The following is a 26665-nucleotide window of genomic DNA, read 5'->3' as shown; positions in this document are numbered from 1 at the left end:
AGAGACTCTCAGAGAGCACTAAGAATAGGTATTTTGAAAAGGGAGGTTGGTGGGAAGCTGTGGGAAGACTTTACACGGTCGATCAGGAATAAAACTGGAATTCTTTGCCCAAGTTTTTTCAGAACCAGGTCAGAAGTTGCTATCTTTGGTCGGAGGAAGGCGGCCCGTGAAGTGTGAAAGAGGAGTCGGGAGTCCTAGGGAGTCTTCCCAAAAAAGACTCTGAGATTCCGACGAGTCTAGTCGTCGGAATTGAATAGAAAGCATTCCTAGGAAGTAAGGATGGAGAGCAAAAAATTGGACGAAGAGAAAAGTATATACGAAGAAAGTATATAATGTTCTTGTTGTCCGATTTATTTATATGCTCTGGACACTGTAAATTGTATTCCGTAGTTTGCCTTTATCTATCTATTTACTATTTACTATGCACAACACGCCATACACAAGAGTAACCTTCTCTCGACTGCGTCTCTATCTTCAGAGTCCATTCTATCTCTATTACATCCAACCCTTGGGCCCACGCCAACTACGACGGGTTATAACTTGGTCATCTCTTCCTGCTCCTCCTTCCACGCATCACCGTTCACCGCTCGCCCAGACTTCTGAGCCCCACTGGATTTATCATCGAGGAAGAACTCGTCCTCGGCGAACCGGGCGTAATCCGGTCTGGCAAGACAGTTTAGTGCTACACGTTTGTCTGTGTCGATGTCTTCTATGAGTGCTTCTGTATATTGGGAGAGGGGATAAGAATGAATCAATACAATTAGTTATTGCTACTCACCTCGACTAACATAATCCAATTCCGGTCTTATATACCCCAACACCAACACCTTCATATCGTATCCATAAAAATCATTCTCGAATTCATGTAATAAATGTATTTCAGCTGTCAAGCGTTCGTTTTTGTAAAACGGGTTCCAGCCGAGGGACATTACCATCGGGAGGGTGGAGTGGTCGATGTGATCGTTGGATGAAGGCGGAATAACCTTTGCGAAACCATAAAACACCCCAGTATCAACTTTTCCGCGCATTTCTTGTACACCGGTTCCAATTCCACCGTTATCGTCATCAGGTAGATTCGCAGTGGGACACCCGAGGTCTTTACCGCCTCTTCCGAATCCTTTGCAGACCGGGCCTTGCAAGCGGATCGGGTACGGGGAACCAGGATAAATGGGTGACGAAGGACCGACGAGGAGAGGTCTGGAAATACGATATGATGCTGTGGAGTTTAGAGCTGGGGGATGAGTGGATTGAGATTCGGATTGAGCGACCATGATTACTCCTTTTCCGTTCTGTTTTCCCTTGATGAATGATTCTGAGACTAGTAGATGTACAACACTGTAAAATGATCAAAAAAAACGAAGGTGAAGGTGAAAAAGAACCCCAAGTGAAAGATAATGATAAGGAACGTCGAGGAATGCAAGAGAAGAACTTGTTCCTACGTGTAGTGACATTAAAAAACACCAAATGTTCAATGCATTAATGGGGTAGTGGTAACCTGGGTCGTTGCCATTTTTCGAATTGCGAAGTGCCGATGTGTCGACCCGCCGGGGGTTCGATTCCCTCTTAATGCACTGATGGTGTAGGACGTGCCGAAATTTTTTGAGTGTACTATTGAATACTACATGGTTCAATATGTTCAATATGTAGCCTGCACATACTGCTTGTATGTTCTTGTCTAGTCCATTCATCCACAGCAAAAGTGACTGAAGTTGGTTTGTTATTTTGTGGTGGGCGGGTCACTCATGGAGTCTGCTTATTAAATATTGCAATCTCTCTCTTACCTTCATCGATGGCTGTACCTGATACTACCACCATACCCACTCCCACCTCCTCCACTCACCCATCCACCACGTCCAACCCCCTCCCTGAACGTCGACCCACATTCCCAAACTTTCCACTCTCTACCCACATCACTTTCCTCAGCGGTCTCACAGCCGTCCTCCTCGTTCCCTACCTCTTATTCTCCAGACGAATACGACAAACCACCGACAAAGCCACGCGGGAACTAACATCTCTCCGAAGAGATACCAAATCTATCCACCGCAGAGTCAATGACTTGGAGCTTCTGGTATCGAATGTGCAAGCAGGATCGAACGAGGTGGTGAACGATTTGAGGAAGGAAATTCGTGATGTGCGGAAGGAGTTGAGTAATGTTTGTGGCATTGTAGATGCTGAACGACAGCGTGTGGATGGTCTCATGAGCCAGACAGACCAGATCAACGCAGAGCGTGAAATGGTCTTGAGCTTGAACCAACAAGCTACGAAAGCCACACACGACACAGAACACCTGGTGAACCAATTGAAGATCGAGCTCAACGAAGCCAAACGCGAAGCACACGATGCAAAGCAATTATACACCGCATTGCATGCCAACTTGATCGAGTTGAGGCAAAACTTGGATCAGACTCGGGATATGTTGCAGAAAGCAAACAAACTGAGCAATGACAATTCTGCTACTGCTACTGCTCAATATCAATCCAATTTGCAGTTTCTACTGGAAGAAGCAAAGATCAATCGGTGAGTTACTTATCACGCACTCACACTTTTCCACATCTCAATGTGCTGATTCTATGATAACTCTTCTCTTTCATAACGGATCCCAATACATTACCGATAACCGATAACTTGTAATGCAGCACCCAAGGCAACGCCCTCCGTTCAATAGGTCTCTCTCTAGCCGATATCGCTGCATTCATGCACGAAGTCGAGCTCTCTATTCCGCTGCTTATCCCACCTGAACCTACTCATCGCCCGGGAGCCAGTATCAGCGCGAACAATCAGAAGAGCCCAATTTACGACAACAAATCCCGCGTGGAAAACCTTAGGCTTTCAGCGTTGATGTTGCAGAACTTACCGAGGAGTCAGGATAGGAGTCGGAGTGAGAGATCAAACATAAACACCGGTGTGTATCATATCAGCTCTTCCTTCTTGCTTTATTTACGTATCGCTCTATTGGATTTCCTTAGGTACTGATTAGGCACCGAAGCAATGAAGTTGGTTGGTTGGTGGCAGTCTCGTCGAGACTGGGCGTTGAGCGTTGAGGCCTGATTTAGTGATTTTATGAGGTTGAACGTGGTTGGATGGGATTTTACTCTCAGTCCGTGCTGTATCTCTAGCAGGAAGTCATTATGTACAAACCAGATGGAATTCGGATGTGCTTTAGATGTATGTAATGAGGATGTATGTATGTAGAGATAATGTACAAATGCAGTGAGTTGTTCGATTTAGTGAGAGCCAAAAAATGTGCAAGATATGGAACCTGAGGAAACACACCGTGATACCACTGCAGTATTAGGGTGTTACCCTAATACTGCCTCCTTCCCTTCATTATTCATCGTCAAAATCGTTCTCCGTAAACTCCACACCGCTTAAATCGACTGGCTTCACGGCATGTTCCAAATCCAAATCAATATCCATGGGCGGAGATGAAGTCATGCCTGCAGTTGCCACATCCGAACCAGGTCCCAAAGTTGGGATAGGCGTAGGTATTGAGGTCGAGATGGTCTGCCCCTTCTCCGCTTTCTCTCCATCTCCATCTCCATCTCCAACATCCAGAAACCCTAAACACCCCTTGAGACATCCTCTCCACCTCATAGGGATCTCTCCTAGATTTTCTACACCCGCAATTGTACTCTCCCATGTGAATCGCTCTTCGGTGTGTTGGTAACAGAGGGAGGAGGTAAGGCCATTAGGACCATGATGGCGATGACACGGAGAAGGACAAAACCCTACACCAGTAACCTCGTCTAGATCGGAAATGGAATTGGTATTGGTATCGGTAAGGGAGGAGTGATGATCCCAATCCTGACTCTGACACCGATTCTCATACTCGTCATCACTTGAATACCCCTTCACGCTCCCCGGAACCGCATAATGCAAGCGGCGTTGAACCGAGGGAGGGAGGAAAGATGTGGATTCGGGGGGTAAGTCATATATCAGTTCGATTTTTGGTCGACGGACATGGGGAGAGATGAAGGAAATTGTTGCATCAGGGGTATTTTTGGTCGGTGTTTGATTTGGAGTTGGACTGTTGAAACTTTTTGTTGGAGAAGGGGTGAAAGATGGAAAGGAGGAGTTTGCAGCGGAGAAGGAGGAGAAGGGGTTGTTGGAGTAGTTACTGTTGGAAGTAGTGGTAAAAGCCCTTAAACACAACTCAAACAGTGACGGAACACCGTTCTTGAAGATCAACTTGACCGGGGACATCATCCTAGGCACAGCCTGACCCAACCGAGATTTACTTGTCTTGTTCCTCGTCAACGTTCGCCTGAACGAACGCGTTTCGGATAGAAGCGACGGAGGCGGAGATATAAACGGATTGGGCTGCACAGACAATTTGGATAATGTCATCCCAAGCATCTCAGCTGGGAGATAAGCCAACCTGTTGTTGGCGACGTTGAGTTCTTTTAATGACGCGAGGAAGACGATTTCCGGGGGGAGGAAGGCTAATTTGTTTGAACCTATTATTAGGATGGGTTATTAATGAGTAGATGTAAGAGAAACGTTATTCAAGCACGCACGGAGTGATAAAACAGTCAACCTATCAAGGTGAAATAATTGCGGAGGAAGACGAGTGAGAAGGTTATCAGCCAATAATAGAGTCATTGATTGTCGAGGTACACCTGGTAGTGTGCGTGTGCTTGGTGTCCGACTCATTTCTAGACGATGAGCCTGACTCCGTTTACGGTGATGATGAAATGACAAATCCGAAGTCGAGGTTGATTGTTCTGAATTTGAATTTGAACTTGAGCGGCTTGCAGCTGAACGAGCAATAGTTTCTGGATTAACGAAATTCTGTTCAGAGTATTGGTCGAGGATGACGATATTGTTGAGGTCAGTTATCCCGCGTTCGGGGAGGTAGGAAAGGTTTTGACGTCTGTGCAAAAACGAAAACAGCAACCACAAGATAGGAACTTTTAATGAGTTTGCGACGAGTTTTTGAAAAAAAAGAGAAAAGAATGAAAGCTTCAAACTCACTCGAACGCGATATGCAGACTACAATCCATGTATGCTTTCTCCACAGTGTCTTCAAACAACTTCTCAGGCCCAGGGTCTGACCCAGTCACCGACGGACACAAGTTATTGAACGCGTCAGGATCAAATAAGCTAGGAGAATTGAAATCTATCCCTTCAAACGCCATACTAAAACCCCGGTGCTTTGGTGGCTGCACCAGATCCTCCTCGTATTTATCACGAGAATCCTTGTCCACGTAGCCATACCGAACTTTCTTTGCAGTCAAATTCGTCGGCGAGGAATCAAACACCGAATAATCATCAGGCGAAAGCGACCGTTTCACCATCGTCGTCTTCTTCTCATGCATGCGGAACTGTTTGACCTGTTTGGCTGACCCGGAGAACGGGTGCAGCGGAGGTGAATGCGAGTTTAAAGAAGGGGAGGGAAAGTCGGCGTTTAGGAGGTCTAGACTAGGAAGGTCGCTGGTGCTTCTAGTGGGAGACGAGGCTGGGGAAGAATCCGGGAACGGGCATGGGGAAGAGGGTGGAGAGCTAGAAGGGGAGTAGAAAGTATGTGGGTGATGGGCATACATGAACGAAGAGTGTTTAAAGGGCTAATTATAAATAGAGCTTCAGTGCAAGGGCAAATAAATGGCGTGTAGAATGTGAAAAAGTCGATGCTAGGCTATTAGCATAATTCAAATCCAGTGATCGGGTTGTCAAGAAACCAAAAGGCTGAACTTGAAGTTTCGAAGTCTTATGTAGTATGGCCAAACAGCGCAGGTATAGTAGGGTATAGTAGGGTATAGTGCGTGCTTATTGTGGGAAATCAGTGATTTATTTGTACATGTGTACAAAAGACACCAGGAACTGCTTCTTTTTTTTTTTTTTTACAGTAACTCTTTATTAACCGCAAGCAAGTAAGACTATGGTACTAAGGCGCGGGGAGCCGCGGCGACTCAATGAATACAGTTTGTCGCCTGCCTCCGTTACTTGGTTCTGGGTCGTGGTGATGAGTCTGCAAGTGTAGGTGTAGCTATGGGTCATATTGTAGTGTATTGTGTAGGTGTCGCGGTAGAGTGTGCTGTGCTCGACTGCACATTTGTGCAAATCTTGCAGAATGAGAATAAAAATGAAGTCGCAGTTTGGCTCAGGATCACGTCTCGGCTTCCGAATCGCTGGAGTCAACTATCTCGTCTCTCCAATCTGTTTCCTGAGTTATGTCTTCCTCCATCCCTCGAGACATGGCGTTTAAGTCCTCCCAAATCCCTAGTGGCATGTAGTTGATCTCCGTACGCTTGGACCGCGGTTTGCCTGTCACAGTGAAGGCACCGCTTTCTTTCAGAAACTCAGTCAGGGCTTCGATGCCTTCACTGGTCCCGAGTATGTCTTTCAGGCATATATCCTCTGATGCTTTCCGTAAAATATAGCGGAAGTCTTCATATTGTGGACATGCCCTTAAGATATGTTCTCGAGTCTGCAATTCTTTGCTACATGGGCAGTCAACGTTCTTATTAGGGACAAATTGAGAGTAGTACTCGCCTAGGAATGCATGTCCTGTCCTACATTGCATTAGGCGTCCAAATAATTCTCTTGGTGTTTCTCTGAGTCTGGAAGTAGGCTTCAAAGAAGGCGGTATTTGGTTTGCAATAGCGAAGCGGCCATGTACAGACCTCAGTTCCCACAATTTCTTCCATTCTTTTTCGGCTCGTACCCTGCTCATTCGATAAGCGTTGGATAAGGACCTAGTCCAGGTGGCCTCGCTTATTCTCTCAGTTCCGGCTTTTGCAAAAAAGTCCGCGCGTTCGTTTCCTTGTATTCCTGCATGGCTGGGTACCCATGCAACTTCGACTGTGTGTGCCGGATCGGAATCTAAAAACTTCGTCACTTTGTGGTAGAAATTGGAGCAATATAGCTGGCCTGGTTTCGGTGATGTATCAAAGATGGTATCAATGCTAGATGCATTGTCTGTGAAAAATTGCCAGTGAGTTATTCGGGGGTCTTCAGTCGATAACTCTGTTGCCATTCCCGCCGCATAGCTCAAGGCCACTATTTCTCCATCATATGATTCTGCATGGTTTCCCAGCCCAATGCTACGGCTGAAGATTTCCTGATTTCTCTGGTATGCAACAAGTCCTGCTCCAGCTCTTTTAACCCGATGAACAGGTTTGAGCGAGCCGTCAGTGTATATGCAGATGTTGTGTGTAGAAGACTGAAGAGTACTCAGCTTTTTTTGATGCTCTTCTACACCAGGAACTGCTTCAATTGTCGGTGGCAGATAGACCTTGACAAGCAAGGTGACTATTTAGTTTTATCTCAGTACCAACTGCAGCATTCTACATAAGTAAGCACTTGCTTCACATTTTGATCATTACATTGTTTGGAGCGGGGTCAAGAGAACATTATTGTTATACATAGTACTTAAAAGTAATCAATTCAACAAAAACGACTTGTATACATCCCTGCACGTCCGCGCTCAGAGGTTTTACAAATGTTAGCAATGGGTATAGAAGGCAACGGACTGGTATACCCCTGTGCATCTACTCAGAGGGCGTACATGACATCGGCCAGAGAAAAAGTCCAAGGGTTTCAGGTGCCAGCCTGATTGGTCCAAATACCTTCTCGAAGTCATCAACGTTTGCCCAAGTCCCGAGATCCCAGTCCCGACATGCCTATCGAGTCCAGAGTCCGTAGTCCCGAGTCGCGCTCCACGGAGATCCTGATTATTTAGAGCAGGTCGGTACAGGAGCGCTCCGGAACAATAGGTAATCGACTACAACCACTGGCCTTGGAGATAATTGGGTGAATATTTCACTCATAATTATGGTTGTTGGTTGAGTTAATATTGCAGGCAGTCGCTATGAGACTTACTAGGTGATTTTTGAGTTCAGAACTTGAGACAAGACACTTGGTCAAATTTTTATGATCCGTGGTTTACCAACGCGTCGAGGATTATGGCAAGAACCTTGCCGCAAAAGCTCGAACTCCTTTTCTTCCTATATGCCTACGACAGTTTAGTAAATTGATCGAACCATTCAAAATCCTGCGAAATGGATGGAGCACCGGGGGGTACCCAGCTCTGATTCAGAAGGTACTAGTCTGCGTACGATAATGTAGAAGTCCCACCGGGTTTAACATGTTCAAAGGACAAACTCACACTAGAGCATTCAAGCAAACACAAACATGGAATCGCTGCTGTTCCAGATTTTGACGAAGACAAAGAGAGACCTGTTCGGTAGTGAATATATATTTAGTTCAAACTTTTTCCAGAATAAGGAGACGTTTATTCTCATAGCAAAAGTAGCAAATTCAAACCCAGGGTTCGATTCCATCTATAGAGAAATGAAAGAAACCAAGACTCTCCGAGGGTCTCCAGGAGAAATTTGGGATAGTAGCTGTAGGGCACAGTTCTTCTCCAGTAGAAGTTTGAGAGGATCAAGATCGAGGCTGTGGAAAGGTTGTAAATATCTTCGACAACGATACTTATTACTTAACAAAAATGACCTTGATTTCTATTCTCGCGTCTCGTAGAAAGATCGCAAATCCGAGTTCATGAACTTCAGAAAGAAATGACGGGGACGGGATGGTATTTTTCCCACAGCCGTCGCACACGAAACGTAAGTAACATACGACCGCCTCGTTGTGCGATTTGCCATTGCGAGGACTTGAGCACAACTCTCTAATGTTTTCCTGACTTTATTCTTATCCATTCTTTAATCCTACCTCTCAATCTCGACGTCGAAATTGTAAAGCTCTTCGCAAGATCTCCACTGCGGCTCAACTTCCCAGACCATGTTTGAAGATACTACCATTCCCGGAGACGGTTCGTCTGGAACGACCGCCTCTCAAGCTGATTCGATCCATATCAACTCAATTAATGCTGTAAACTTACAACCTGAACTTCCGGAAGTTCCTACCAAAGCAAGGGCAGGAGGGGACGAAGAAGCGCTTGAATCTCATCAAGTTATCGAGTTACAGATTTTTAGTGAGAGGAAGGCATGGATTGAGGAAAAGATTAAGGTACGCAAGAGGGAGGATCTGCTATCTTATGCAAGCGCAGTCAATCTCACCGATAGTCAGCTTCTCGAACAAATGCCACCAATCGAAGTTTTTGTTGGATTGGATGCCGTTCAAGCCTCTGCAGAGGAAGTTCCTGGCCTCCCCACACGCGAGGAGCTAAAAAAATGGCTTGCGGAGCACGATACGCTTGAGAAAGAGACCGAAATATTTGATACAGGTGAACTCAAGAAGCTACGGAATTTCACGAGAGGTGCGCCCTCAATTTCTCTCAACATTGTCATGATACTTAATAACAGAAAACAGCCGCCACGCAAAGAAATCTGTCTCCTGAAGATACTGATTTGATTGAGCTGACGCTAACGACCATTTATGCCCTCGACAAATTGTTACATCTCTTACGGGACCGCTCGGAAACGTTGGATTTATTAGGAGTGCGGCTCTCATGGGAAGAGAATCGGATATCCAGCTGGGTTGAACGTCGGAAAATCATTGCAGATCTACAGGCATTCCTAGAATCCCGCGCGCAATGGTCTGCCTTAGTCTACGACAACCCACCCAAAACTGATCCTACTCTTGAGGATCACCGGCGAGGCTCTGTAAGCTCTTTAGCGTCAGTTGCTTCTGACACATCAATCAACTCTCCTGCCTTCTCTCGGAGTACACGCTTCAGACTCGCGGAATTACTTTCTCGGGACGCTGCTACGTTGTCTGCCCGTGTATCGTCACTGCGCCACGGGAGCGTAGCAGCTTCCGGCAAATTCCTCGATAAGTTGATCGACAACAGTCGAAAGCCAGTACCCGAAGTTCTGTTGGATGAACAAGACAGAATCGACGAGAAATGTGTAAATGATATGGAAAACATAGGCAAGTTTGTGTTGAATGTCGTAATGCAATGGAGAAAGTACGGATGTCCGTTTCTTGATTTCTAGTTCGAGGACTAATGACAACATAGAGCTGATGAGATTTATGTTGAAACCATGAAGGATCAATTCGCTGCCCAGACACTTCTAGAAGACATTGAGAGTGCGATGATGCAGCAACCAACTGCTCGCCAGAGCGCTGCATTCATGAGTCGCTCAGACGCATTGCTGAAGCGGCTACTGCTTCGAGGAAACCCTGCATCATCCACGAGTACCTTTCCGCGTCCTTCCCATCCCTTGTTTACCCAACAATCCGAATTCAATGAGTCCCTAGCACGAACGCTCTCGTCCGAGATCAAGAGTACTACCGAACTTTTGCGGAACGTGGAATCCCTTACCAAAATGTACCGGGCCTCATATGATGCTGTCAGTCGCGTGGAAACGTTGAATGAGGCCGTCTCATCACTGATATTCACTTTCCAATCCATCATTGATCGTTTGGAAAATGGGATAGCGTCGAGCGAAGGCGATGGCACGCCTCCTACTCTCATGTCGAATGAATGTTTGGATCCGAGTCGCCATTCCGTCTTCATTGCACTCCTTCCCTCCCTGTTAGACGAACTCGCAAAAACAGACCATTCCGCCTCGGAGTTAGTCCGTCAAGTTCCTGCCGCACTGCTACATCTAGACTTTCCAGGTGTGGATCAGGAATTCAAAACGAATGCATCTACTCAACTTTTACGGCTAAAAACCATTCGCGAGCGAGCGCAGCGTTTGAATGAGGTTACGGTCGGGCGTGTGGGGAGGTTGCGCGAAGCCAGGAGGATTTGGACTACAATGGATGCGACATTGAAGGAAGTGGAAGCTATTCGACGAGAAGCCGTTGATGAGATAGATAGATGTCGATGGCGTCAGGACACTACAACTAACGTCAACGGAGCTCCTCCCACGCCGGAAAGCCCTTCTACCGTCCCTCTTCCATCGGATTCCCTTCAGCAATATACAGAACTGGAACACCAAATGACCCAACTTGGGGCCCGATTGCAAACAGCGGTAGACGATCCGCTCACCTCTCTTTCCACAACACTGGAGTTACCACTCAAAGAACCCCTATCACAGAGCGCTCAAAATCTGAAATCCCATTCCATCCGTGTCCAGCGAATGATAGATTTGCTACGGTCCATACACAAACAGACTACAGTGATGAACGGAATCCGGGAAGAGTTCAATGCTTTACAACTCCGTCTTGATGACATTATGACACGTTACGAATCCAAAACTGAAAACGTCCTTGATGATACACCTATAGACGAGCAAGTGTCGGATACGGATGAATCTCTGAGCAGCGAGTTTGCTGCTACTCGCTCGAACACCATGGTGTTTATTAACAACCTTGCCCAGCGAGTTCCACTTGTTGGCTCATCATCGCAAGTCCCTATCGTTAAGCGCTCTTTTTCTACCATCGATCTCACATCTACAACACGGCCCGAAGGTCTGCTCATTGAGCTTCCCTTTGACCTTCATTCTGTCGATGACTCAGTCCGTGCAGACTGCAATTCATATACCATGCGACTCAATGGTCAAGTTCACGCTCTAGAACAGAAAGTCCACCATTTCCACCTATCGCAAATCGCCAAAGAATTAGATGCCTCCACGTCCGCCTTGCTCAACGAGATTGATCAAGCATCTTCACAATTTACTACTCTTCACGGAACCTTCACCGGTCTTCAAAATGCAATAGATGTTATCAATTCTTTAACGAAAATGACAGCTGATATCGAGCAGTCGTCTTCCACTCATCGAAGCAGGCTTAATCGTTCGTTGACCGCAGTTCGCGAAATACATCGTCGACTCGAATCCGCTCCCGGTATCCTCGATAGCAACGTTCATGATAGGGTGCTTCTTTCCAGAACGAGGGGTATCAGTCAATTGGAAGGTCAAATCACTTCTTGGGAAGCAAATATCGAGTCGCTTCGTGCTCGGGTAGTCGCTGCGCAAGAAGCAGCTGTATATCGAATGCAACGGGAAAAGGAAGAAGAGGAAGCGCGCCTGGCGGCGGAACGGGAGAGAGTAGCCAAGGAGGAAGCTGAACACGCACAAGCGGAAAAGTTCAGACAAGAGGAGGAAGAAAGGAGAAGACTAGAGCAGGCACGTTTGGCTGAAGAAGAAGAGAGAGCTAGATTAGAGATGGAGCAGCAAGAAGAAACGGAAAGAATCAGGTTGAATGAAATTCGGCTTGCAGAAGAGGCGCAGGCGAAAGAGGAGCAGAAAAAACTGGCATTGGAAGAAGCAGAGAAGGCTCGATTAGAGAAGGAGAGAATAGAAATGGTCTCGAAATTGAAAGACACGGAAGGGAAATTGCTTGCTGAACGTAAGCTTCATGCTGAAAAAGAGCGCATGGCGGCGGAGGAGGCTAGAATGGCTCGACTGGAACGTGAAAAATTGGATGAAGAACGGAATCATGCTATCAAGGAGCTTGAAGCAGCGAACATCAGTCTTGAAGAAGGTAAGCAGGCCTGTACAAATTCGTGCATCGGACCAATCTAATCTAGTTTTTCGTGAAGATGTTTTCGGTGTTCGTATTACACCCGCCGATGGTCATTCTTCCATGTCCACAGAAATCAAAGACGTTCTCGCTCTTATGGCTCGCCTCCGAAAGAGGCTTCGATCCATTGGAATCAATGACGCCGCACGACCTCAATCAAGTAATTCTGTTCTTCCCAGAGCAGACAGAGCTCGTGCCATGCGGCAAGAACTTATGGCACTCAAGCAAGAGGTTGGGTCGCTCCCCGACAATGTGGAAGTTGTGTCTGTCAACGTTCAACTCAAGTCGCTGAGAAATGATATAGAAACATCTTTTACGTTACTGGATCGCATCGATTGTCTAGCAGCCTTATCTGAAGCTTTATGCACTTGTGACGACGCATTAAGCGATCTTCTAGAACACATCGACAGTTTCCCTGCAACACCGCTGGGTCCACTATCATCGTCTTATACAAATCTGTCCAGTTTGATTCCCGAGGAGCAGCTCAGCGACAGATTATCTTTCACAAAATCTACTATCGAAGCCGTGACCAACGCGTTCGAGGTTGTGAAGGGGGACCCAAGAGCTATTGTTGAGAACGAACGTGTTCTTCAGACTTGGAGTGAATTAGAGGAAATGGGTAATGATAGGGTCCATGGTACGAAATCCAGACCCAGCAGTGTAATGAGCACCCAAAGTTCCGGACATGATAGTCGTGTCTCTTTAAACAAATCTCAGCTCCGTTTCCAGCCTGGTCCAAGCACAAGTGCAAAAGCGCGAAAATCCGGTAGCTACGCGACCCTATCTGTGTCTTCTTCTACACCTCGCGGTAGACTTAATGTCCCTTCCCCGACTCCAAGCCAGTCGCGAAGGGCGTTCTCAGGTTCCGATGAACCCGGAACTCGCTCGAACAGTCGTATGTCCACTCGATCATCCCAACAACGAACGATATCTGGAGGATCGTTGTATGGAACTACGTACGCGTCTCGTCAACGAACAACGAGTTTAACTGGTGCTGCAGCTACTCCACCGCCAAAACGAAACTTTTCAGGTGGACATACCCGCTCACAAACCGCCACTGCGTCTCAAAAGAAACGCGATCCTTCACCCAGTCTTTCTGACGCCTCTCTGTCATTCAATGGCCGCTCCTCAACATGGTCAAAGGCGCCGCGTATCTCTTTTTCCGGAGTACCTCGTGTGTCTACACCACAAAAACGACCTTCTGCGCCACGGAAAGCTTACGTCGCGAATCCCAAAAGTAAATTAGACGTAGCTGTTGGGGACGTCGTTAACAGTCTTCCTATCGGCATTAATATTGAAGGGGTTTTTGGTAGTTGGAAAGATCAGAGTGGTAAATACTGGATAGGAGATCAAGAACCGAAGCTTTGCTTCTGCAGAATATTGCGATCCCAGACGGTTATGGTTCGCGTAGGCGGAGGCTGGTCGGAATTATCAAAGTATGTCTTCGGCCGTCGTACTCTGACTTCACTTTCACTCATATCATGATTTGCAGATTCATTCGTGATCATTTCGCTGATAGCTTCAGGTTACTTGCCCCCCCAGATTCCCCTGGTATGCATACCTCCGGAGAAGAACGGTGGATCAGCTCTGCCACTCTTCTGGAGGAACGCGAACAGAATACCCCACCTGGACCACCTAGAACGCCGGAACCAAGAGGCCCCCTGTTGCCCAGTTTCTCGCTATCGACTCCTTCCGGACATAGTCCTCAATCGATGATGTCCACGCCCTCTACAAGAGGATCACCTTTGACACCGTTACAATTCATGCGCCGTGCGGAGCCTGAGGCTCCTTTCTTTGCCCGACCAGAAACACCAACGAAATCCCCGTCCCGTCCTCGTACGATTCCTACAACACCTGCTAGACAGTCTGTATGGAGGCCGTAGATATAATTATTAAGCACGGATTTTCGGTTCATTGCTATTCTGTCATACATACATAAGTGGACTGTGCTGGGTTTACTGTAATATTATAATGTCACCTTGCTTGCAATGGTCATTGAACATCCATAACCTCAAGCGCCCGTGCAAAATTTCCTTTCAAAGTTATCTTTGTCCGGTCCGACGCATCGCTTTTGCCCTATAAGGCAATCATGTGACCCTTTTGTACCTTCATGCAGCCCCTGATTTACTTTCCCTTGCCCCAACCCTGTGCTCACCTATACTATGTAAACAGCCTCCCTTAGTATCACTTCGCTTCATTCCTATCCTTTCCCGTTACACTCAATTGTTCCCTTCTTTCAAATGGTTGGTCTTTCCTTTGTATGTATTGTAGTTTTATAAATTGACCCCACCTCTTAGTGGAAATTTACTTTTCTTTCAAAGTCCCCTGTGCTGCAATCTCTGTTTGATGTCCACTGAAATAACCATCTGTTTCTTATCTTTTTTTCACCACTTTCTGTAGGGAATCATGAAAAGGTTATGTCCACAACTTGCAACCAAAATTCATGATTTTCTTGCCGAAGTGGGAAGATCGTACTGTGCTACGGTGTCAAGTCCATGCCTCGGGGCTCCATTCCGCCGCTCGGTGTTCTGAAGATCTACCTTTATTGTAATCTCATTCTTATTATTCTTTCTTGCTACACATACCCTTTCATTCTAGTCCCTCCTTATTGTCTTTTACTCTACCCTGCAGGTACTACTCGTATAGCTCCTAGTAGTTGGTCTAGTGCTCTGCACCGATGCACCGATCCGTAGATATAAATACTGCCTGTACGCTACTGTAGTTCCTCAGTTTAATTATCGACTTAGATTCCCTCCTTAACTCTGTGCTCTTCTAAGTCTTCAGGCTCATCGCCTTGAAATACTTTCTACTATAACCTTAGGACTTAGATGTTCTTTGGTTTGCTCCTCATCACCGGCGTTACCGCCACTCCGACTTGGCTACTACTAGCTCCTCCCTTCTATACTCTCAATCTCCGGGGACTAACGGCGTAACGGCGGTGTTGTTAATAACTTCACTACTGTCCCACTCGACCTCCCACTCTTAGACACCTTGTGGCCTCTGGCATGGTTACACAGTGTATATGGTCTTAACATACGGTTATGGTGAGTGCACATCACAAACACATAGTGAAGACCAATCATCTTGTGTTTTTCCCACACTAAACAGCTGAATGCTGGGAAGAAAAAAAGACCTCGATAGTCGAAGAAAAATTATCACGTACCGAGCGAAAACAGTGCAAACGAAAGTTCTATCAAGAAAGCAAGCATGACGTTGCAACCAGAGATGGACAAGCAAGACCTCTCCGCATTGACAAATCAAAAACAATGAGCACTGTCGACCAAAGGCTTTGACGGCCCTGTGAATGGTGCATTGCAGACGGAGTGGACTGTTGGTGAGGACCGAGGCTCAGAAGATCAACAAGGTCTGGCTGGAAGCGAGGACACTAAGGTGAGGAGGGCTACACCCAAGACAAAGACAATGGGAAAAGGCTTGGTGAAGGACGGTAGTCACGAATGAGACACAGGCCCAAGTGTTAAAGATGGCAGAAGGGATGGCGAGAGCTTCAAAGGGTCCACTGACACTGCTGGGACTGTGGTGGAGTTGCCGAAAAAGACAAAGAAAAAGGCTGGGGTGCTGTAAGACCTGGGTCAAAATGGGTCTTAGGGTAGGTTTGGTATATGAAGTTTTATGTTGTAGCGTGCTAGGAGCAGGCTGGAGCTCGAAGGGAGCTACGAGAACCGCAACCGAGGACGGGAATGACCTAGTAGTGTCTGGAACGACGAGATGATGACCCTTGAGGGGGTCCCTAAGGCGTAGGGAGGTTAAGGAAGAGTGCGGGACCGTACAGTATTGCGTAGTAGGAGTTGTACTCGCTAGAACGTCAATATAGGATCGAGTAGGCCGTATATGCAACTGGGTCTCGAGGGTGTAAGCTCCCGAGAAGGGATATGTCAGGAAGGGTAGGTCCCTGGGGGCTGAGCTTGAAGTGAAAGCGTATATTCAATCGTATAGATGATCAGAGAGACAATAGACAGAAGTAGAGAGAAACAGAGGTAGAGAAACAGAGAGTAAAGAGAAATCCGTATGGTTAGCAGGTACAAAGGGACAGGGACTGGACCTATGCAAAAGGGTGTGTGTTCAAAATATACCAAGCTGGGGCTTCGGGACGTATCAGAGCTACTTAAATAGGTACAGGAAGTGATCAAGGGAACATCAGGGGCCATGAGGCGTGTAATCGAGATTAGTATCTTAATGGGGTAGGTGTAGGAGGGCTTCGACGCATGTCGGGGGAGGTTTAGGAGCTGTCTTGGATAGGTACAGGCGTGGATCTGGGGAGGTACGGGCGTGGATCGGTACTGAGGGGTGAGAGTGTTTGGCTGATACTGGGGCTGTCCTGGTCGTCACCATTAAGAGGGCTGTGGATAATGGTCGAGGCATGACATTACCCCCCTCTTAGTCCTCCGCGCCCTCGAGGAGGACCTGTCGCGTACCCGTGGGAAATCACCTGATGAGCACGTGGTGTTTTAGAAGCTTTTTTTCGTTGAAGTCCTTCCTTTTTTTTCACTACTCTTTCTCGTCTACAACTTCGTGTTCCACGAGTAAAACTTGTGTCAACATGTCTTCTTCGCCCTCAAAAGCTCCCTCTGCCGCTGGTCCTTCTCGGTTATCCCTACCTCGCTCGTCTTCCGAGGGGGAGGTTGAACAAGACCAACTGGCATTTACGATCGAGTCGCCCTCAATCCCCCAACTCCAGTTGTTCGAGAACGTCTTCAATACCGGAAAGTCGCTGGCGGCCTACTGTCGGGATGACCCCCTGTGGTCTACCTTGGCGGCTGTGGCCCTGCCCTGCTCCAATTGCACCAAGCATCCTGAAACCTGCAAGGTTCCTGAAGGTTCCCCTCGGTGTGCATTCTGCACTGGTAAGAAAACTTGCAGCCTAGGCAAGCTCCTTCGGCACCGTTATTTTGCTCGTCGTTGCAATCAAGATTTGGCCTACAGCCGACGATTTTTGGAGATGCATGGTACTCCGGCGCAAAGGGTGTCCTGGACCATTCCGGGAGCCATTTGGCGTAGGTATGATGAGGTGCTGCATTCGAGCACGTCCGCCACGAAAGTCCTAGTGGAGCTGAACATGCTCGATGAGCAGGACAGTCGAGCGATAGATAGGTCCGAACTCAGGCGCTTCCAAGAAGCTCAGGAGCAGGAGACTTTGTTAGCTGCCAAGAGGAAGCATGTCAACGACCCTCCTTCGTCAAAAGTTCGTCCCAAGAAAAGGCGGTTAGCGAAAGTTGTTGGGGAGCGCCAAGTGGAGGAGCCTGTAGTTGAGGAGGTTCCCCGACTGATCCGCCTGGTCATCCCGCCCTCGCGCCTCGCGCCTTCTGATCCAGGTTCAGCTCCGTCGGCCTCCCAGCATCCGTCTGTGGCCCTTCCCTTGGTCTCCCCTCATGCGACTGGGCGGCTTGGTTCGGTTCAGGACCCTCCTCCCTTGGCTCGATTAGCCGACCTTGTGGATCAGCGAACCGGTTCCCAAGCGGAGGTGTCTACCCGTTCCTTGGGACCGGGTTTTTCCAGTATAAAGGCCTCCCGCGAGGACCCAGCTGTTCCCAAAATGTCTCCCGTCGTTCGTCCTCCACTTATTCCTCGCATCCTCTCTCAGCATCCCTATCGTGTGGAAAATGAACGTCTTGCTGCTCGTGTTCGTCTGCTGGAGTCCCAGCTGGCTTCTTCCAGACAGGAGAACGCCACTCTTACCTCCGCTCTTCGTGACACTTCCGTTTCCTTGGAAGCTCGTCAGGGCGAGTTAGATCAGCTCCGGGAGTCCGTGTCTTCTGCAGCTCAGCAGCAGGAGCTACACGATCGTCTCCTGGATCAGGTTGAGACGTTGAAGCGTGCCTTGCCTGGACCTCCTAACGAAGTATGTCATCACCTTTTTCCTTAGTGATCAATTGCTCATTTCTCTCCCAGTCTTTAGTAGATAGGTTTCGGGCACTAGAGGAGGATCTTCGTCTTGCTCGCGAGAGTCGGGCCAAGTATTTGTCCCGTTTCGAATCTTCGAACAGGCGCAACGAGGAGCTTGAAACGTCCTTAGTTCAGCAACAATCCTTGGTGGACGAGTCGAATGCTCTGGCTGTTCGGCAGCGGAAGAAAATCGAAGCCCTGCAAGAGGAGGTCCACCGCTTCCGGGAGCGTGCTCTCTTCGCAGAGAAGATGATACGCGAATATCCCGAAGAGGGATCTTATTCTGTCTCCCTCCCTCCTTTGTCGGAGGTGCACGGGGAGTTGAACGAAGCCTTGGCTTCCCTTCGTCGTGTCGCCACCTTCGCCCACTGACTCTTCCGCTGTGATCCCGCTTCCGTCCTCCACCAGCACAATCGATACGTGGGTGTGATTATTGATGCGGTGATCTCGTTCCTTCGACGTGGTTTGGATGCCTCGGACGAGGACGTGCTCGCCCTTAATCTCCAGCTTGCACTCCAGTACATGGAAGCTGCCCATTTCATTCACGCCGAGCTCCACCTTCGATCTCTCAGTAGCATCCAATGGTTCTTTGCTAATGCTGCTGAGAGGGAGGAGGGTATCTATCGTCTCGTTCTCGCCCATTCTCGTTTCTCGGACGACGCCCCCTTTCTCAACGTTGCACAGCATGCCGGCTTTATTGCTCCCTTCAGCGACTCTCTCGAACCCCCTCTGCATCGCCGCTGTGAGGCCTGGCACAAAAGGCCTGCTCTTGTCCTATCTGGACTGGGCCTAAGCAAGCAGGACAGCTGCCTAGGCCATACAAGGGGAGGTGGGATAAGTGCTGCTACTGGTGTAGGGAGCCTGACCAGTGGTGGTTGCGGAGCTTGGGTGGACCTAGCCAAAGGTCCTGGAGTGGGGGAAGGAGGTGTAGTTGGTGAGGATGGAGGTGGTTGGGAGTGTGGAGCCTCGACGTAGACTGTAAGTCGTAGGAGAGGCTCAGGAAGTTGAGAGAGGTGTTCAGAGAGGTGAGACAGAGAAGAGAAACAGAGTTGAGTAAAACAGAGGTGAAGGAAACAGAGTTGAGGGAAACAGATAAAGAGGAAATGTATGACAGGTGAGACGTGTCAGGCCCTGTTAGCAAGTACAAGTAGACTGTACTAACAGGGACCAAGCCAGGTTGGAAGAGTTTCCAGATAAGATTTGACAATAACACGCTGGGGAGCTCCGAGGGGAGTCCCCAGCCTAAATACTATACATGTGACAGCCATGTGGCATATTACATAATGGTAAAAGCGGACAAGGGGAGCTCTGGGTATACAGTGGGGAGATATAGGAAGGTAGTAAGGAGGAATATGATAGGTAAGGAAGCAAAATCAGGCAAGGCATGACATTACCCCCCTCTTTAACACCTGAGCCCTCGAAGGTTCCAGGAGTAATCATGCACAGTTGAGTTCCATGTAACAGATATATACTTGCCCAGCATAGTTGTCAAACAAAATTTGTGACGTTCAGCAAGGGTTGCCAACCGGAGCTATAGTGAGGAGCTCATTGTCAAACGGAAACTTGACTATCAGCAGAGATCCCCACATAGCAGTCGTAGGATGGGTATATACCTGGAGGAGTGCCCAGCATACTTGTTGAACAGAAACTCAACGTTAGCAAGGGTCACCATACCGGAGCTATAGCAGGGAGGTCCTATCAGCAGAAATCCCCACATAGCAGTCATAGGCTTCCTCAAGGTCCACATAGAAATAACAGTTACAGAAAACTCCCCCCATAATGGTAGAAGGTCCCATAGAAAAGGTTTCAGTGTGAAGGGGACAGTGACAGGAGCATAGCTCAGAATGCAGGAATTGACCTGAGCACCAGATAGGGCATTGGAAAGAGGTCCAGAAGCACTTCCTGACGCTCCCAGAATGTCCCAAATGAAAGCAGAAGTGAAGGAGTGGTGGTACCTGCCCTTCTCACAGTACTGGCTGACAATGAGGAGGACACCACTCCGGAACAAAGGAGCTCCATGGGACGGTCAAAGGGGCATTGAAAAGGTAGAGAGCAGAGCTTCCAGACGGTCCAAGAACGTCCTATATGCGAGCAGAGCTGAAGGAGTTATCATACCTCCTCTCCTCGTAGTACTGGCTGACAGTGAGGGGGACATTCCTCTGGGACAGGGGATCTCCATAGAGCAATCAAGGCAACGTTAGGAAGCTATGAAATAGAGCTTCCAAACGCCCTGAACACGTCCCAAATGCGAGGAGAATCAAAGAAGTTATGATACCTCCTCTCCTCGTAGTACTGGCTGACAGTGAGGAGAACATTCCTCTGGGACAGGGGATCTCCATGAAGCGTTCAAGGCAACGTTAGGAAGCTATGATGTAGAGCTTCCAAACGCCCTGAACACGTCCCAAATGCGAGGAGAATCGAAGAAGTTATGATACCTCCTCTCCTCGTAGTACTGGCTGACAGTGAGGGGAACATTCCTCTGGGACAGGGGATCTCCATAGAGCGTTCAAGGCAACGTTAGGAAGCTGTGATGTAGAGCTTCCAAACGCCCTGAGCACGTCCCAAATGCGAGGAGAATCGAAGAAGTTATGATACCTCCTCTCCTCGTAGTACTGGCTGACAGTGAGGGGAACATTCCTCTGGAACGGAGGAGCTCCATAGGGCGGTCAGGGGAGCGTTCGAAAGCTGTGAAATAGAGCTTGAAACTGGCCCAAACACGTCTGAAACGCGAACGGAATTGGAGGAGATATGATAGTCCCACCCCCGAGGGGAGGTAAGTGAGATGGAGGGGAGCATATCTCTGGAACCCCAAGTCGGAATGGGACAGTCAAGGATGCGTTCTGGAGCCTGGAATTGAGGCTCTCGAATGGTAGGATTTGTTTCTGGAATGGAGAGATCAATCCAATGGAGGTAAATACCTCACCAGGCAAAAGTACCCCCTGGCCAAGCTACAACTCCGCCTTTCCTTTCACTCCTCTATCACCTTCCAGAAACCTCTAGCACCACTAGAAAGAGCTCCCTTTGAGCGTGTTATTATGTGAGGCCCCGGCACAGAAGGCCTGCTCTGGTCTTACCCAGACTGGGCCTAAGCGAATGCAGTAGCCGCCTAGGCCGTATGAGGAGGTATGGAATAGTGCCGATACTGGTGAGGGGAGCCTAACCAGGGGTAGTTGTGGAGCTTGGGTAGACCTAATAGAGGGTCCTGGAGGTGTAGAATGTAACGCGTAACCACCGCTTCGATGTGGAGGGGAGGTGTAGCCAATACAAGTGGGAAGCTGTGGGGAGCTTAGGGAGCAATGAAGCAGAATTGGGAACCTAATGGGAGGTTCCAAAGGATGAAGGACGAATTGTAGAGCCTCGACGTAGATGGTGAGTCGAAGTAGAGGCGTAGACAATACGATGACACGCCTAAATTTTGGCTAGACGTCTATACTGTGAATTGTGACATTTTCACGTATAGATTTGTATCAAGAGGACTGTAATTGAGACCCAGATTGACAGTCAAAGTCAATACTGAATCAGTCTAATAAGTTGAAGGGACCATATACCCATACTACCACAAGTTGGTTAGTTTACCCATCCCCGATACTACCTTCGGATAGCAGTCTACCTGTTTGTCAAGCAGGATTATACCAGACTCGGACTACATCCGAAGGATGACCATTCACGTATGACATACCAAGGGTATTCTTATTGGACCTTACACTGGCAGGAGTTTGGAAGAACTTACTCAAGTGACCATGAACCGAGGATTGACTCGAAATGACTTTCTAGAACTCAGGAATTATCAAATACTCCTTCTAGAACAAGATCATGCATTAATCTAAAGGACTGCGATTTAGTCTAATAGACCAATCAAGTTGCATGGTTGAGTAAAATGACTAGAAGAACGATCGAAAGACTGCGAGGCTCCGAAGACATATCAAATGAATGTCAAAGAGTCCTGACGTAGAAAACATTGAAGAATGCAATTAAATGAATACTATGCGTAACTCCCTTGATAGAGTATAGGCACAATGGGTGTCTGTTGAAAGAGAGAAGCAATTAGTTTAATCCAGATGAATCAGATTGATAGGATTAGAATCGAGGAGAGTTGATTTGCCTCCGGACGAGATGACAAACGATCGAAGTAAGTGTTGAACAGCAATGACAGTTGAATACTACTCGAGTCATTCTCTAAAAACAATTAAATTAAATGAATATTGAAGTACCTACCCATGTTTGGAGGTATACTAGAATCTTGGAACCAATATGGACTAAATAAGGACATGTAGATTCAAATTAAATGGTATCTGACTGAGTGTAGAAGTTTCCTTGCGGTTCCGAACGTTTATTGTTTTAAATTAATTGTACTATGCGACTCTATATTCTGTATGTATAAATAGCGATCCGATGTATCTGGAATACAAGTGATTTTGGGACGACGTTGCAGTGCTAATCCGTAAAAAGGAAAGACACACTCCCGCCAGACTGAAACCTCTTCGCTAGCAGCCATTCGGGCCCGGCACTTGTGAGTATAGGAACGTCGTGTTCTGCTCCTTGTGACTGCGAGAAGTATATCCAGTTGTTGGGTATTCTTTGAACTTAGGATCAGTCGTTGGTCTTAAGGGCAAATCACGCTGTGTGGTTGTGCCAGCACATAGTTCTAGCCCTCTGCAGGGGTCTGTGTGTTTCGGTTTTAATTTACTTTGATTCAAACCCCCAATTCTTGATATACCCAAATCAATACAAACCAAAGCACAAATCGTGCTGAATCTACCTTGATCAAAGGAATATATCGAATCCTTAGAACGATTCAAATTGATTAATCAAAGCTTCGTACTTAGCTCTCAAAGCTTTGCGGAACCTTTGCCAACGCTACCCCTTGCTATTAAATAAATTTGATAGCAGTGAACTCGCATATTGTGTATTAGATTGGTTGGTTGGAGTGCCCATTAGATTCCTTCCTTTCTCTTTCACACAAAAACGAGGCAAGCTCGTTAACGAGGATTGACAGAAAGAGGCCAGAGATAGGAAACAGAGAGGAGAAACAGAGTTGAGGTGAGACAGAGATAAAGGAAACAGATAATGAGGAAATATATGACTGTTGAGACGTGTCAGGCCCTGTTAGCAAGTACTAGTAGACTGTACTAAAGGGACCAAGCCAGGTAGGAAGAGATTCCAGGTAAGATTTGACAATAACACGCTGGGGAGCTCCGAGGGGAGTCCCCAGCCTATATACTGTACATGAGGCTGTCAGGTACGTATGTCATGTGGCTACTGGAGTGACAGGTAATATGTACAGTAAAGATTGTAAGGATGGTGCATAGAATATCGGAAACATGTATAAGTGATGAACCGGAGCTCTGGAAAGGAAAGGGAAAGGTCCGGAGAAGCAAGGCATGACAGTACCCCCCCCTCTAAAACCTGAGCCCGCGAAGGTAGAAAATGGTCACAAAGTTTAAATAAATCATGGAGATAAAGTTGAAGGTACCATAGGAAAGGTTTTGGTGTGAGGGGGACAGTGACAGGAGGATAGCTCAGAATGCAGGCATTGACCTAAACACCAGATAGGGCATTGGAAAGAGGTTCAGAAGCACTTCCTGACGCCCCCAGAACATCCCAAATGCAAGCAAAAGTGAAGGAGTAGTGGTACCTGCCCTTCTCATAGTACTGGCTGACAATGAGGAGGACACCACTCCTGAACAAAGGAGCTCCATGGGGCGATCGAGGGGGCATTGAGAAGGTAGAGAGCAGAGCTTCCAGACAGTCCAAGAATATCCCCAATGCGAGCAGAGCTGAAGGAGTTATTATACCTCCTCTCCTCATGGTACTGACTGACAGTGAGGGGGTGTTACTCTCGAACGAAAGAGTTCTATGGAGCAGCTAGAGAGGCATCAGAAAGCTGCGGAATAGGGCTTCCAAATGGTCCAAACACGTCCTGGACACGAGGAGAACTGAAGGAGTTATGGCACCTCCTCCCCTTGTAGTACTGGCTGACAGTGCGGGGAACATTCCTCTGGGACAGGGGATCTCCATAGAGCGTTCAAGGCAGCGTTAGGAAGCTATGAAATAGAGCTTCCGAACGCCCTGAACACGTCCCAAATGCGAGGAGAATCGAAGAAGTTATGGTACCTCCTCTCCTCGTAGTACTGGCTGACAGTGAGGGGAACATTCCTCTGGGACAGGGGATCTCCATAGAGCGTTCAAGGCAACGTTAGGAAGCTATGAAATAGAGCTTCCGAACGCCCTGAACACGTCCCAAATGCGAGGAGAATCGAAGAAGTTATGGTACCTCCTCTCCTCGTAGTACTGGCTGACAGTGAGGGGAACATTCCTCTGGGACAGGGGATCTCCATAGAGCGTTCAAGGCAGCGTTAGGAAGCTATGAAATAGAGCTTCCGAACGCCCTGAACACGTCCCAAATGCGAGAAGAATCGAAGAAGTTATGGTACCTCCTCTCCTCGTAGTACTGGCTGACAGTGAGGGGAACATTCCTCTGGGACAGGGGAGCTCCATAAGGCGGTCATAGAAGCATTTGGAAACTGTGGAATAGGGCTTTAAAATGGTCCAAACGCATCCGAAATGCGAACAGAACTGAAGGAGTTATAGTACCTCCTCTCTTCAATGTACCTGCAATCACTGGATAGACTACATCTCTGGAACGAGACCACATGTTGGCACAGTTGCTGGGGCGTTTGGAAGGTATGACAAGGAGCTTTTCAGTGGTCCAAACACGTCCGAAACGCGAATAGAAGCGAAGGAGTTATAATACCTCCTCTCTTCGATGTACCTGCAATCACTGAATGGACTACATCTCCGGAACGAGGACACACATTGGCACAGGTGTTGGGGCGTTTGGAAGGTAAGATGGGAAGCTTTCCAGCGGTCCAAGCACGTCCCAAATGCGAACAGAAGCGAAAAAGTTATGATACATATAATGGGAAGAGGCAATCAAAATCATCATTAAGTTAAATTGTACCTTAGGGAAGAAAGGAGCTTCTTCTGCTCCTAATCCTCCAGCTCTGGGGCATCATCAGAGCTGCTCTGGTGAGAAGGTGCTATCCAGGGGGGTTTCTGACGAGGAGGAGGGTCCAAAAGTGCGATCCTGGACACCTGGGAATGTGCAAAGACATAGCCCTGATGGAAAGGAGCTATCCAGGGAGGTTTTCGACGAGGAGGAGGGTCTGAAAGCCTGATTCTGGATACCTGGAGACATACAGGGATGTTCTTATGAACTGTCTGCAGGGCAGGAATGCACCACTGTACAGTCCCAGGTTCCTGTGACATTGTGGATAGATCCTGGGCCTGGGTGGGTCTTTTAGGCATAGCTCTTGGTCCAGCTGGATGCTTCAGAGGTGCTCCAGGGGATATCAAAACTGGTTGAAAGCTCCTCCCATAAAATGAGAGTCTAGCAAGCTGACCAGTATGCTCTGGGGACACTGAGGGAGGTGTTCCAGATGTCCATAGCAGTGGGCCAATACTTCGAGGCCCTTCCTGACGAATGGCAAATCGGTCCCAGTGAAGCTTCGTGAAGAATGGGGAGGTGGAAGGGATGAAATTGGGTTTGGGGAGGTATGTGGGAATCATGGAGGCGAGGCAAGTGGTGTGCATGGACCTACTCAACAACTGGACTGGAGAGAACTCCCTTTGAGCGTGTTATTATGTGAGGCCTGGCACAAAAGGCCTGCTCTTGTCCTATCTGGACTGGGCCTAAGCAAGCAGGACAGCTGCCTAGGCCATACAAGGGGAGGTGGGATAAGTGCCGCTACTGGTGTAGGGAGCCTGACCAGTGGTGGTTGCGGAGCTTGGGTGGACCTAGCCAAAGGTCCTGGAGTGGGGGAAGGAGGTGTAGTTGGTGAGGATGGAGGTGGTTGGGAGTGTGGAGCCTCGACGTAGACTGTAAGTCGTAGGAGAGGCTCAGGAAGTTGAGAGAGGTGTTCAGAGAGGTGAGACAGAGAAGAGAAACAGAGTTGAGTAAAACAGAGGTGAAGGAAACAGAGTTGAGGGAAACAGATAAAGAGGAAATGTATGACAGGTGAGACGTGTCAGGCCCTGTTAGCAAGTACAAGTAGACTGTACTAACAGGGACCAAGCCAGGTTGGAAGAGTTTCCAGATAAGATTTGACAATAACACGCTGGGGAGCTCCGAGGGGAGTCCCCAGCCTAAATACTATACATGTGACAGCCATGTGGCATATTACATAATGGTAAAAGCGGACAAGGGGAGCTCTGGGTATACAGTGGGGAGATATAGGAAGGTAGTAAGGAGGAATATGATAGGTAAGGAAGCAAAATCAGGCAAGGCATGACAGCCGCATGTTTGCTCTAGAAACGGCTCTTCCTTATCATGGCGCTGGTAATTGGGAGGACCTCGTCCCCACAGTTCCTAGTTTGGATACTCTTATGC

General features: G+C 47.9%; 6 protein-coding genes and 1 non-coding gene across 7 annotated transcripts; 5 read left to right on the top strand and 2 right to left on the bottom strand.

The window, feature by feature from the left end:
• Positions 1–359: 359 nt before the first annotated feature.
• On the bottom strand, positions 360–1530 carry C8R40DRAFT_1133510 (uncharacterized protein). The gene is made up of 2 exons (XM_046229275.1): positions 779–1530; positions 360–721 (listed from the first exon to the last, which is right to left on the bottom strand). The coding sequence occupies exons 1-2, from the start codon at positions 1269–1271 to the stop codon at positions 534–536; spliced, it is 681 nt and encodes a 226-aa protein (XP_046079920.1). The 5' UTR covers positions 1272–1530; the 3' UTR covers positions 360–533.
• On the top strand, positions 1456–3181 carry C8R40DRAFT_1269005 (uncharacterized protein). Its single transcript, XM_046234013.1, has 3 exons — positions 1456–2517; positions 2637–2902; positions 2967–3181. The coding sequence occupies exons 1-3, from the start codon at positions 1790–1792 to the stop codon at positions 2975–2977; spliced, it is 1005 nt and encodes a 334-aa protein (XP_046079919.1). The 5' UTR covers positions 1456–1789; the 3' UTR covers positions 2978–3181.
• On the top strand, positions 1474–1571 carry C8R40DRAFT_t287. The gene has a single exon. It is a non-coding gene; the product is annotated as a tRNA-Gly (tRNA).
• C8R40DRAFT_1133507 (uncharacterized protein) lies at positions 3182–5778 on the bottom strand. Its single transcript, XM_046229274.1, has 3 exons — positions 4975–5778; positions 4518–4873; positions 3182–4457 (listed from the first exon to the last, which is right to left on the bottom strand). Exons 1-3 carry the CDS (start codon positions 5541–5543, stop codon positions 3328–3330), a joined length of 2055 nt encoding a protein of 684 aa, XP_046079918.1. The 5' UTR covers positions 5544–5778; the 3' UTR covers positions 3182–3327.
• Positions 5779–7821: 2043 nt separating this feature from the next.
• Positions 7822–8531, top strand: C8R40DRAFT_1133492 (uncharacterized protein). The gene is made up of 5 exons (XM_046229273.1): positions 7822–7954; positions 8014–8049; positions 8108–8178; positions 8240–8397; positions 8455–8531. The coding sequence occupies exons 1-5, from the start codon at positions 7905–7907 to the stop codon at positions 8479–8481; spliced, it is 342 nt and encodes a 113-aa protein (XP_046079917.1). The 5' UTR covers positions 7822–7904; the 3' UTR covers positions 8482–8531.
• Positions 8532–8556: 25 nt separating this feature from the next.
• On the top strand, positions 8557–14388 carry C8R40DRAFT_1156219 (uncharacterized protein). Its single transcript, XM_046229611.1, has 6 exons — positions 8557–8970; positions 9031–9220; positions 9274–9871; positions 9923–12336; positions 12395–13811; positions 13868–14388. The coding sequence occupies exons 1-6, from the start codon at positions 8743–8745 to the stop codon at positions 14256–14258; spliced, it is 5238 nt and encodes a 1745-aa protein (XP_046079916.1). The 5' UTR covers positions 8557–8742; the 3' UTR covers positions 14259–14388.
• A 10331-nt stretch (positions 14389–24719) lies between these two features.
• Positions 24720–26154, top strand: C8R40DRAFT_1269002 (uncharacterized protein; the record flags this gene model as incomplete). The annotated part of the gene is made up of 5 exons (XM_046234012.1): positions 24720–24960; positions 24982–25120; positions 25243–25440; positions 25504–25567; positions 25746–26154. The coding sequence occupies exons 1-5, from the start codon at positions 24883–24885 to the stop codon at positions 26152–26154; spliced, it is 888 nt and encodes a 295-aa protein (XP_046079915.1). The 5' UTR covers positions 24720–24882.
• Positions 26155–26665: the final 511 nt, after the last annotated feature.

This window comes from Lentinula edodes (assembly GCF_021015755.1).
Source record: "Lentinula edodes strain Le(Bin) 0899 ss11 chromosome Unknown C8R40scaffold_63, whole genome shotgun sequence".
Taxonomy (NCBI): domain Eukaryota; kingdom Fungi; phylum Basidiomycota; class Agaricomycetes; order Agaricales; family Omphalotaceae; genus Lentinula; species Lentinula edodes.
Note: the sequence above shows the minus strand (reverse complement) of the source record. Positions and strands in the feature narration are given on the sequence as shown.